The sequence below is a fragment of the Petromyzon marinus genome, chromosome 1, assembly GCF_048934315.1.
Source record: "Petromyzon marinus isolate PM22_M1 ecotype Great Lakes invasive population chromosome 1, UKy_Petmar_22M1.pri1.0, whole genome shotgun sequence".
NCBI classification, from domain to species: domain Eukaryota; kingdom Metazoa; phylum Chordata; class Hyperoartia; order Petromyzontiformes; family Petromyzontidae; genus Petromyzon; species Petromyzon marinus.
In genome coordinates this window covers 22,695,686-22,708,177 of record NC_133667.1, presented here as the reverse complement: position 1 = coordinate 22,708,177, position 12,492 = coordinate 22,695,686, and the positions used below count along the sequence as shown (strand labels likewise).

At 45.1% G+C, this 12,492-nt stretch overlaps 1 protein-coding gene across 2 annotated transcripts in view; it reads left to right on the top strand.

The window, feature by feature from the left end:
• The window catches only part of LOC116957544 (protein AF-9-like), an 87,382-nt gene that overhangs the window by 32,681 nt on the left and 42,209 nt on the right, over positions 1 to 12,492 (top strand). For both annotated transcript variants that reach the window (XM_032979871.2, XM_032979812.2), the window contains exons 3-5: positions 7,687 to 7,769; positions 9,337 to 9,480; positions 11,838 to 12,020. In XM_032979871.2, coding sequence (XP_032835762.1) covers positions 7,687 to 7,769; positions 9,337 to 9,480; positions 11,838 to 12,020 — 410 coding nt within the window. The remainder of the gene's footprint in view (positions 1 to 7,686; positions 7,770 to 9,336; positions 9,481 to 11,837; positions 12,021 to 12,492) is intronic.

Genomic DNA, 12,492 nt, shown 5'->3' with positions numbered 1-12,492 from the left:
GTGTGATGTGTAAAACATTGCCACCACTGGAGAGGCAAAAACGGCCCGGCGTGGTGCTGGCCACCCACCCCCTCGTGTGCCGTGCCAGCCGCCGCAGGTGCTCGCTAACAGCACTTGCCCCAAAAGTCTGTTGAGGCTATACGGAGGATCTTTGTCTTTGTCTTGTGTTTTAAGTGCGTCTGTAGATTTTTTCGTTTTTATTACTGAGCTTGCAATGCTGGTGCCGCAGCCATGCGCAGCTCCGTGTGCTTACACACATTGGCGTGCCCCGTTGCACCGTGTGTGGCCGCCTGTCTATCTGAGCGGTGACGTGGTGGCGAGGAGGGCCATGTAATGCACACGCGTATCTGCTTTCTTCAAATATTTAGCGTTTGGCACACGTTTGCACACATTGTATGGAAATAGTCATTTGGGGAGCCAGCACTGTGGCATTTCAATTTAAATACTGGCATGACAAGCTCTCTCTAGTGTTGAGCACAGTAGAAATGTTTTGATCGGAAAAATGTAACCATGTAAAAAAATATACATTGGTGTCGTTTAATAACTGTATTCAAAGCCTAATTCATTTTAAATCCTGGGTAACGTGAACCTGTCACATGCTGATTTTTTTTAAAATGAAAACTGTTTTGTGAATTTATTTCTTCAACCATCCAATACAGATCCTGTGCGTCCTTTGAATGAAAGACTTTTTACATAAACCGTGTGCCACTTTTATTAAACTGGCATATTCTTGAATAGTTTTCAACCTTACACGTGTGTGTGTGTACGTACGTACGCAGTTCCAAGGAAAACTTCATCTTCGTTAATAGGTTCCTTTGGGTTTGTAATCCCGCATTGAAAAATATTTCTATTAGTTTTTTGTTTTCTTCCTCCCCCCCCCCCCATTGTTCACGGTCGTCTGGCCGGGTGCCTGGACCGTTACACGAGACCCCGAACAAAAGGCACCGCATGGCTTCGGTCGGTTCGGCCATCGCATCGGCGCAGCGTGCGAGCGGCTTTGCTTGGGCAAATTCCAAGAGATATTTTCGTGTTGGGGCTTTTGTGTTTTAAAAGACGTGATATTTGGGTCAGTTGGCAGTGCCGGGGTAGCTGAGGGGTTGTTTTTTGTCTTAACGGTAGAATGCCCGAACTGTGCATTCGCACAGTTGGTTACAGGGATGGAATTGGCCCTCAACACAATTGAATAATTTTTTAAAGATGAATTATTTTTGCCTGCTAAACCGTTCTCAATTTCGCTTATGGAATCACCGATGATTTATTCATTGCAACCGCTCTCGTGTTAAATCAACGTAAATTTAGTCTTTTTTTTGCAAATCCAATTGTGTAACTTATATTTGTATTTACAATAAATAATGCAGTAAAATATTTATATACGTATACACCGACTAACACATTAATTTAAAAATAAGTCTACAAATAACTGAGTATTTTCATGAAAAAGTTTGTTTGAGTAATACCTCATTGATGAAGTATCTGCCTATATATTGGCGTCCATAGAGCTATCTCATCGTTTGACAACTTCAACTGAATAATTATACATTTTGGCTGGTATTTTGAACCCAGTCAAAATCATTTTGCACAAAAACTAGCAAGGCCTGCGCATTTGCACAGGATCCCACGACCGGGGTGGGTGGTGCAGGGATCTGGAGACAGGGGAGTGGAGGAGGTGAAATTGGGGGGGGGGGGGTGGGGGGAGTGGAGGATGGAGGGGGGGGCGTCAGTGCAACTCAAGAACCTGACTGAATGCTGTGGGATGCGGGTGACATAATCATGCAGATGTGCGTGGTGACATCACCACCGCGCACATACACTTGCCAGCCAGCAAAACATTTAAAAAATAATATAATATGGAATTCGTATATAAATAAGTAAACATTACGTTTTGTACAACCTTGATAATTACCATCAGTCGCAGCCTTATTTTGTCATGTGCAGCATTCAGAACTGACATCCTTGTAATATTCTGTACACTATAATAATGACTAGTGCTCTGTGTTTATCCAGCATCGCCTAAATTAATCTCGGTACTCTTTTTCGGGAGGGCCTTGCAATGGGGCTGTTTGGCTAATTGCACTAATGAGTGTAGGACTGTGGGAGGAAACCCGGGAGTGCCCAGAGGAAACTCACAGGTATACTCCACACAAATTGATTGTGACAGCCTGCTTGCTGTGCTGCCATCTGCTGGCCACCTTGCAGCCCAGTAGCTTTGGCGAGTTTGACATCTGCATTATCCACCTATCTCTGCATTATCTACCAGTGGTACTCACTCCATTAGGTGCAACGTGTTATTTCATTGTGAGTCTTCATGAGCACGCGTCTACTAATCACATATAACGCTGAGTGGCGGCAGCGATGCATGCCTGTAATCCAACACTGGAGGCGAGGGTTGGTGGATTACACAGATGTTATGAAACGGCTTACCCTGGCTCGCCAGGAGAAGGCAGTACGGCAATTGGACTAATCGTCGTGTTTCCTTCTGTACGAGGATAGTGTTGCCCCCTCACACCCAAGTATTTCTCTGGGTAATCTGGTTTTCTCCCACTTCATATGAACACTCATTAATTGGCAAAAAACATCTTAAAATAAAAAAAATCCATGCAGCATCCTCCTGAAATATAACCTTGCCATGGAGTATTGCTTTCATGGATACGTAATTTTATTTTACTATCAAATACAGCAGACGCCATAATTCGCAGCAGGTAATCATGAGATTGTGCTCGTGGTTTTTGGGTGGTTGGACTAGCGGATGTAAAGTTATTGCATTGAACGAGTTGTCAATCATTCAGTAAAATTCCTTGGCTTTACCTGATAAGTAAAAAAAATGATCGACTCAGTTTGACATTCATAACTTTGATTGGAATTGCATGCATGCTGCTTGATCATCATTATAAACGGGCTCGTAAACCTGCCTCAGTGCCATACAGTGCGCGGAGCTGTATATAAAGAATCAAGTGGGTTTTCATCTGTTTTACTGTCAAGCTGGCCAATCAATCCCAGCAGTAATGGCTTTTGGAGCTTCGAGATTTCGTGAGCTCCACCAAACTCCCCAGTGATAAAGAACGCGCAGTTACCCATGAAAGCCATTGACAGGAGAGAAGCGTTCTTGGAAACACTAACACGACTCGACAAAGGATATTCATGGCATTGATGTCTTAATTATTTATTATTTTGGGGGGAATTCTTTTCCTCTGACATTAAATAACAGTCGTTGCATACGCAACTAAATGCAGAATTTTAGTCTTGTAGAGTTCTCAAAACCATAATGACCTCTTTCAAATCATGCTGTATTCTGGAATATTTTACAATTTTAAAAAATATTGATCATCTCCATAGTCACCCGTGTTGTCAATCGTGGGCCTAAGCCATGGTGGAAATTTCCAGATTCCTATTGTGGTGACCAGCCTACCATTGGATGACAGCTGTTGTCACCAGAAGAGTGGTGGTCTTCGTCTACCCCGAATCACAATGTGAACTCGCAACCTTCCGTTGCAAGCCAAGCGCTATGTCACAGAGCCACCAGATTGCTCGCTCCAACGTCGAACAGAACAGTTTGAAGAAGCCTTACTTTTGACCCGCTTCTACTCGCATTGCCAGCGCTATCAGAAATTGCATGTCCCTTTACTTCTGCTCTGGTTCATTATTTGGTGCCTTGGCCGATAATGCCAGCCAACTGGACATGCACGGGCTGTTTGTCAGAGTGGAGGAAGTGGCACGCTTTCTGCTCTTTAGTGCTTGTCTGCCCTGCGGCTGCCAATGACATCGGCATTGCTCCGCTGAGCCACCCATACGGCTCAAATGCCTTCTCACGTTTTTGGCGATTGTAGACGTTAAGAGAGCACAAGCTCTGAGCATTGTCATACCGTGCACTCAATGGAACCTAAATAAACACAAGATATCTCACGATGTGTTATTTTCTGCCCCTAAAATCAAACCCCTTAATCACAATGAGTGCTTGTAAAGATTTTAATTCAACCTCCCCACCCCCCCCCCCTCCTCGACTTTGGGGTTATTTATTCCCCTTGAGCTCTGTGCGAGTTGTGCTTTTGTGACGGGAAAACTGACTGGAAGTAGCGACTAAATGCCAGGTAATAATGAAGCGATGGGAACAAATCACGGCACTGGTCTGCTTCCCGACAGATTTTCCTTGAGATTTTAAAACGATTCTGAAAGTTGGAACACAAAAATGAAAATTATACAAAACACTGCACACGTCCCCCAGAATTACCTACTGCATGGATAGACTGTTTGGGCGCATTGAAAGCAAACAGCCTTTCGTCAAATTTAGTTAAGCACGACACGCGCCTTATTTTATCCGTGTCCGCTGCTCAGCCCTGTGCTCTTTTTTTGGCCCCCTCCTCTTGAGCGTCGGGGACACCTCTGCGGTGTGCCATCAGCCCTCTTTTGTTCGGCGCCGCAGTTTGAAGAATCACCAGAGCCGGTAGAAAAGACCGACAGTGGGGTTGAGAATGAGGGCGGCTGGGGCAGTTGTGGCCGGGGCTGTAAAAGCGGCTGCATTCCACCCGTTACAAAGTTGGGTACGTTGGCGCGTTGCCAGCTTTTTTTTTTTTTACACTGTAACAACCTCTCCGTTAGCAATGGCTCGCTGCTGCCGCGCACCAAGAGGTCACGATTTGTCAGATTTGTTTTTCACGATGCGGGCGGAAAGATTTGTTGTTGTTGTTCCTGCTGCTGTTGCTGCTCGCCGCCCTATTTACATTAAATGTTGCACCCGTAGCAAGAGCGCAAGTTGATGGAACAAAACAAAATATTGAGATAATTTGTAAATTGTGTGTACTGTGCGGGAAGCTTTAGGATTTGTCAGCCACCCAATTGAGTTGTTACCAAATCGCCCCCCCCCCCGTTTATTGCCCTGCTTATGGCTATCATCTTGTAATGGTTTTGCAGTATAATTTATGGTGTGCAAACTGGCAGTGGGCCGCAGCTTATTTTCACTCCGCAGAGAAAAGCGGGAGGTCCTTAAAAATTGAGTAGTTTATGTAAGCGGCCTGCGTGCAGTTTGTAAAATAAGCAGTGAGAGGTAAAAACTGTGTTATGGCATGCCTTTTGAGAGGGGCGAAAACATTCAGCATTGGCTTCAAGTTCACTAATCAGATCGTCGCTCGCCGCGTTTGTCGTCCCTTGCCAGCGTAAAACGGTGAATGCTCACTAACTTTCACTTGTGTTTTGTCACGGTACAAGTTGGACTGGAAAGCTTGTACAATACCCAGACCCCCTCGGGGGGGTTTCTCTTTGCTTGCAAACGGAATTGCTTATTTCGGGCTGTGTTGACCTGAGAGAGGTTTGTTGTAAATGTGGAGTGCGTGAAGAATCCTTGGATTTTTAATCCTCGGAAACTCGACTCGGATCATTGGTACCGTGGCACTGCACAGTACATTAACACTTAATCACCATGCCTTTTGTAATGCAGCATGAACCAAATTAAATAAGTTATATGTGTGTAGTTTCGATTTAAAGCTTTCGTGACTGCAGGGATTCATATTCTTGGTTCTTTCGGTAAAGTCACGTAGAAGGGAAACAATAAAATAATAAATCATCATCAGGTGTGATGATCATCAGGTGTGATGATTGCTTGTGTTGCAGTCGAAACGTCGTGAGAATTTTCTTGTTTTATATATTTTTTTTATTTTATTGTTTCCCTTCTACGTGACTTTACCGAAAGAACCACGAATATGTGTAGTTTAATCAATTATTTAGAATCCCAATGTTACACTTCAAAACGTGAATCCTAAAGTTCACATTCATATAGTAGAGACCAGTTTGTCTGTTGGATCACTACTTTTGGTCTCCCACTACACAAAGTAGTAGTCATTTTACTGACCGGATAGGGTTAGTCAATCACTGGCAGTGGTTTACCTATGCCACTGTGTTGTGACCGAGTAATAATCCTGTGCAAGAGTCTTACTTTATTTTATAAACCTCTAAAGTAGGACAATTGTAAAGGTGTATCCCTAGACTTGAATGGAACACGTTGAGGCTCATAGACGTTTAGGGTGAAGTGCCCTCAGGTGGTGGCAACGTGTACGTATTGTTAGCGTGAGCGAGCTGTTTGCTGTTAGCGAGCACCTATGAAGACCGCCACTGCACAATCGGGGGTGGGTGGTCAGCGCCTTTGTTTCCCTGGTGGCGATGTTTACACACCGCACCAGGTACTCATTTGAAGCTGAGTCTGCCTAGGGGGAGGCCCAGAATCGGTTCAGATAATCGTCACTGGTGTTGGCCTTGGGCGTGAGTGTAAATCGAACCCTGGGGGGGTGGCCAGGTTCGTGGTGTCTGTATCGCTAGGAGCGATGGAAAATCACGACGTGAGATTGCGCAAGGCGAGTGTTGGAATGTCGCCGCCAGGTTCCGCTGAGTATAAAGAATAAAAAAAAGTTGGCATCACAGAATTAATGTTTAACTGGGGAATGGCAGGGAAAATGTGAGGACACAGTAGTCATTATCAACGTCACCATACGTTACACCAATTATAGAAATGTTGCAGTGATGTATTCGTGTAAAGAATTATTTTAAATTAACCATATAAAGTAGGTCTATCATTATTAATGATATGTAAATGTTGGAGTCATTATATAATTTAATGATACATTTATTTTAGTAACCTCAATGAAAACCTATTCTAATAGAAAAGTACCCATTACATGTAAAGAATGCATTGTTGTAATTAAATATAAATACTTGTAATCGACCCTGTCACTGTTATGATTGGAATGCTGTGGCCATTAAAAGGGCATTAACGTAAATACACACGCAAAGTATGCCCATTATTACGGGAATATTGCGTTCTTTTATAGCATAAGCATAACACAATTTGGCATTGCATTGGAATCGTGAGATAATTTACACTTTTAAGGAATGCATACTTCTGAAGCGCAATTAGACCTGGGAGATTCCGCAGCAATGACATTTCAATACCGATGCAGGCATGTATGTTTCGGTATGTTGACCTTATTTCGCACCTTACGTAGCCAACCGTGCTGCTCGCTAACAGCACTTGGCCCAACATTATGTTAAGGCTATACGGGGGAACTTTGTATTGTGGGCGTGCATGTGCGTGTTTGTCTGTGTGTGTATATATGCGTGCCTGAGTGTGTGTTTGTTTATATGTGCCTAGGTGTGTGTGCTTGTGTGTGTGTGTGTGTAGGTGGGGAGCGGTAGTGTAGGGTTAGCGCGAAGGACAACAAACGAAACACAAAAAGGAGTTATAAAAATAAATGCATTTTCAAGTTAGATTTAAAAGTGCATAGCCCGGGAAGCTTCCTAATATCGTAAGGAAGAGCGTTCCAGACGGCCACAGAAGTGCATCTGAAAGTGCACTATTAATAACAAATGTTTCCTTTTGTTATTTTTGCCTGTGCCAACGCAGTGTCACTAAATAATTAGTTTCATCCAGAATGACCGCTCTGTTTGCCAGTCGTCTGCATGAAGCAGCCTTGCAGGAAATGTTCCCATAGTTCGCAGGCACCTGTCTGGTTCTGCATGACGTTTAATACGAAGCGACACAGAGGGTGTCACTGCGTGGACATGTTTAGCGTTCATCCTACATTGCCATCCTCAGCGCGATCGGCGCTGCAAGAATCGATTGCATCAGCAGTTGTGACACTACCGCGTGTTCGTGTGTCGTGATGACAGCCCGTGTGCGTGTGTGCGCGTGTCTCGCCCCCACAGTATGCAAGGACCCGCCCTACAAAGTTGAGGAGTCGGGCTACGCCGGCTTCACCATGCCCATCGAGGTGTACTTCAAGAACAAGGTGCGACTCGCTGACCTCACTTGGCCGCACACCCCTTAGGCATGCATTGATTCACCCACGCCCGTCGCAAGCGATTCCCTGTGAATTGTAACGATTCGGGCGTCACGATTCGCACCCCGAAGTAAATTTTCCTTTTGGTCTTGTTTTCGCTGCTTCTCTTGTCTTTGTTTTCTCTTTTGAAGCCTAGTTTGCGCCATTAATCTAAATGTAACGGAAGTACGGTAGCAGCTGGGTATAATAGCACCCCTTGGGAGCAAGAACTCGGTGTCCTTGTATCTAAAGTAGTGTGCTTGTATCAGGTGTGCCCGAACCTTCCACCAATGTGATATAAGGATGTGTTGCTTATATCAGAACTGTGTTGATATAAAGTGTGCACATGCACATATAGTTTCAAAAAAAATCACAAACCCAATCACAAAACTATTCTCACTTGCACAATTCCACACATGTTTTAAAAGAGTAAACATTTTATTTAATCTGAAGCGATGCACCATTTTACACGTAGCATTTATTCATGTCGGCTTCTGCATGTGTGACACATTCAGGTTGATTGTGAAGTCGCCCCCCGTTTTGTTTTATCGTCCCTTTATTTTGTAAAATGACACATATCTACATGTTCCAGCAAAAATAAATGCCTGTTATGTTATTAAATGTAAGTTTTTGGTTCAGATGTTAATACCCATCTGAGAGGTCTTTCCTGGCATGGGTGGCTAAATGTAAAGATAATGATGGAGATCGTGACACCGAGGCTTTGCTTTGAATTAAGGGTCGTGAGATGACATTACAAATGTAAAAAGAAAAACTCAAATATAAACTACAAGAATTGTACCTGGAAATGTACTGAAAAACAGTGGCGAAGCACATGGAGACATTTTAAAGATAGATGTCAACATGTGAACTTTGTTGCAGGAAATCAAGTTGAATAGTAATAAGGACTGCAAAGATCAATTCATATATTGAGTTTGCCCTACCTTTTTCAGGTATATTCAAAATGTGTAATTTTGCCATGAAGTTGCATTACTTTAAAACCAGAGATGGATGTGTATACAAAGGTCATAAAGAAACTAATGTTTGGATAATGGAAAAATAGATTAATTAATAACGCAGCCAGTTAAATGTTGGTCAGGAAAGTCACATTGGAATGTTTCATTGCACACATTTCCCTGGACTGTTTTGTTGTATGAATAAACAACATGCAAAATACAGCAAGTATGCAGAAAATAGCGGACATTCTTTACCCAGGGAAATGTTGAATTATTCCTTCGTTCAAACTAAGTCGCAGGCTATTGAGGTAACATGTTTTGATTTCGTGGTGGACCTTGACAAATGCAGTGTTGGCTGCAGCATTCGCTCAATAGCCACAAACATTGCATGCAGACACTCGAGAGCTTTATTTTACATGACGAGGAAGTGTGCATTTTGTTGTCGTTGTTCGCCAAAGTTTACATTGTTGTCCTTCACCCGCACCTCTGATAAGCAGGGTTGGCTACGTGCGGTGCGAAAGAAGTTCAACATACGTACTTACCAAAGTAATAATGCCGATGGTGGTGGTGGTGGTGGTTCGCAGGAGGAGCCTAAAAAGGTGTGCTTTGAGTACGACCTGTTCCTGAACCTGGAGGGCCACCCACCTGTCAACCACATCCGCTGCGAGAAGCTCACCTTCAGCAACCCCACCGAGGAGTTCCGCCGCAAGCTACTGAAGGCCGGCGGGGTGGGCAACACACGAGCGGGCGCCACGCACCGCCGGCTGGGGCTGGCAGGCAGGCAGGCAGAGGAAGTTGTGGGGATGCGACGTGGCGTTGGGCAGTTACGCAGGGCTCGAGCGACGTGGGAGATGACCGGTGTAGGGAGCTGAACTGTGGGCAGATCCGCCGATGGCACTGAACCCCCCCGTACCTCCCCGCCATTGGGTTTTCTCCAGCTGGATTCCTCCGCTGAACTCGGTGATGTTATCGTTGTGAGCAGATTAGGCAAGGGTTGAGAGAGACAGTTACTTGGGCTCGAGAGTGGGAGGTTTACTTTAGCCAAGGAAATACAATTAAGAATCTAAAGAGGGCAGGTCCTTGCCTGCGAAGCGGTGCTTCATGTTAGATTAAGTGGCGAGTTCCTTTTTTCATGCGATAAGCAAGGTGAGTTTCTTGGAGAGCAAATATGATCTTACTGAATCTGGGGATAGATAGGAAGTTCGTTTATGCTGATCTGTGCAGGAATTTCCTCTTGCAGGACAACATAGGATTCCTCATTATTATACACAGGGCATAGTCTATTCATGGCTTAAACAGGGAGTTCCGTACTCTTGCGATAATCAGTGTGGGTGTTCACACATTATGTTTACTGCACTCAGTGAATTGTGTTTATCACCCGCTGACTTATCGATCAGGACACTGGCAAGATATTTGAAAACTAGTGAAGGGTGTACAAAGAAGCAAGGAGATGTGCATGTGTGGCATGACAATGGCAGAAATACAATATTGACTGTTTTGAAAAATGAGCATGGACAGGGCACGTCACTGTCGGGAAAGATGACCAATACACCTGACCCCCTCCCTCTGCATGGGGGGGGGGGGGCGATGCACTCTGATAAAATGCCATGCTGAGCGAATCTGTGCAGAATTAACCCAGTTTTCCAGAGTACAAGGGGGGTTATGTTCCAGACCCATTCAGACCCATCCCCATATCCAGCTTTTTCGCTCCAAACAACAAAAACCGCTGGTCACCACAAAGTGGAGGTTGACGTCACCACTCCTTTATCTTACTCATGTACATACAAAACTGGAACAAGGAATGGAATACTGCATAATTATGCAACATAAAACTATACATAAGTACTGTGCTCACCAATACAGGTTGGTAGTTTAGAAGCACTAAGACAATGCCACGTACTCCCGTTCTCGATAATGGACTGACTGCGGAGGGCTGCCTCGCTTCTCCCACCTTTGTATCGAAAATATTTCCGTTTATTTTTGTGTATTCATCTCACTTAAATATGGTTTAAAAAAAAAGCCCCAAAAAAATAATACAACTGGCTAGGGTAGACTTGGACTACACAACTTGTTGAGCTGTAATTTTTCGCAAAACCGAGAAGTTTTCCAGATAAAGGAGTGAGAAGCGGGGACAGCCCCTCTGCGCTCCACTGTTCCCATCGACGGCCAATTGGCGCGTGACCGCATGGAATCCAGGTGCAGAGAGAGAGAGGGAAGCATGAGTCGTGCGGAGTCTAGGACAGGGCAGTGCGTGCACCTCCCCACCGTCATCACAACCCCCCCGCTCCTCAACCTGTGGAGCTGCGAACTGCACCTTGTGCTTTCCGAATTTTTCGTTGTAACAAAAAACACCATCCAGCTGGGAATCTGTGCAGGGAGCGCCTCTGCAGATCGAGGGTCAGGCGTCGATGAGACTGGTTACGGAATTGCAGCCAAAGGAGAGAATGCACGAAGAGCACGACTGCCGTCGGGATGGAGTGTGTAGAAGTGAGACCGAGCTTGTTATATCGCTCGCGCGTTTGTGGATGTCAACAGTATGGGGGAGGCTTTCATCCGGAAGTGGTGGATAATGATAATAGACTTTTTTGTCAAAACAAAATTACTTAAAACCCACAGGAGAAATAAGCAAATTAATTATCATTAATTTGTTTATAATTATCAAAGAGGAGACTATTTGCTATTGCTAACATTTCCACGCTATCTTCTGGAATGCTGCCCACCAAAATATGTAAAAAGTTCTCTACTGTGTGACTTGAGGGCCCTACAGTGTTTGTGGTTGGGTATATTGCCTTTAACATCAGCAAATCCATTAGCAATTGATTAATGGGGAACACCCTGCTGATGAGACTCAGAGAAGTTGAAACCGGTCCATTGTTTAAACAAGTGCTATTGGAAAACAATCATTTGGAATGGCCCATTGCTTATTGGAATTCAACGATATTTTTATCCCAGCTAGGAAACAGATGCCTTGTTTTAAAATGTTTTCTAAACATCCAAATTATTAGTTGCTCGTGTACTTTCTCGTGCCTGTGCCACAGCGGTCATTTGTTTGCATTTGTTGTGTTTTTGTCACGGGCACTATCAGATGATGGTGTTGCCGGATGGGCCAGGTCCTGCCGCAGCACCTGGCCCGGGCGCCGGGCCTTATGTGGGCCAGCACCCAGCCCATGCTGCTCTGTCTGCTGCGGGAGTACCGCCTCCACCCTCCTCCGCCAACCCTGCAGCCATGGCCGATCACAAGCGCAGCAAGCCACCCCACGGGGCAAAGGTGAGCTTCGAGTGAGCGCCAGGCGTCCCGACGCTGTGTGTGATTGAACCAGGCTGCCCTGGGGCCGCATGACTTGTGTCGCTTGGTAGGAGTGACTGATGGCGACCTAGGTGCGAGGTGTTTTGGAAGTGGAGGAGAGGGGCGGCTGCATTTGCGTGTGCGTGTGTAAGTCTGTTGATCTGTATAAAAGTGGGGACCAGTGGTGTAGCGGTTAGCATGCTGCGCTATGGACCTGGTGACCCGAGTTCAATTCCTGCTCACGGCCAACACCAGTTACAATTATCTGAACCGGTCCTGGGCCTTCCCTAGGAAGACTCAGCCTAAAGTTAGTACCCGCTGTGGCGTGTAAGCATCACCTAGGCGGAGACAAAGGCGGCCGAGCGTGGTTTTAGCCATCCACCCCCTTGTGTGCCGTTCCCACCTTAATAGGTGCTCGCTAACAGCACTTGCCTCAACAGTCTGTTTAGGCTAT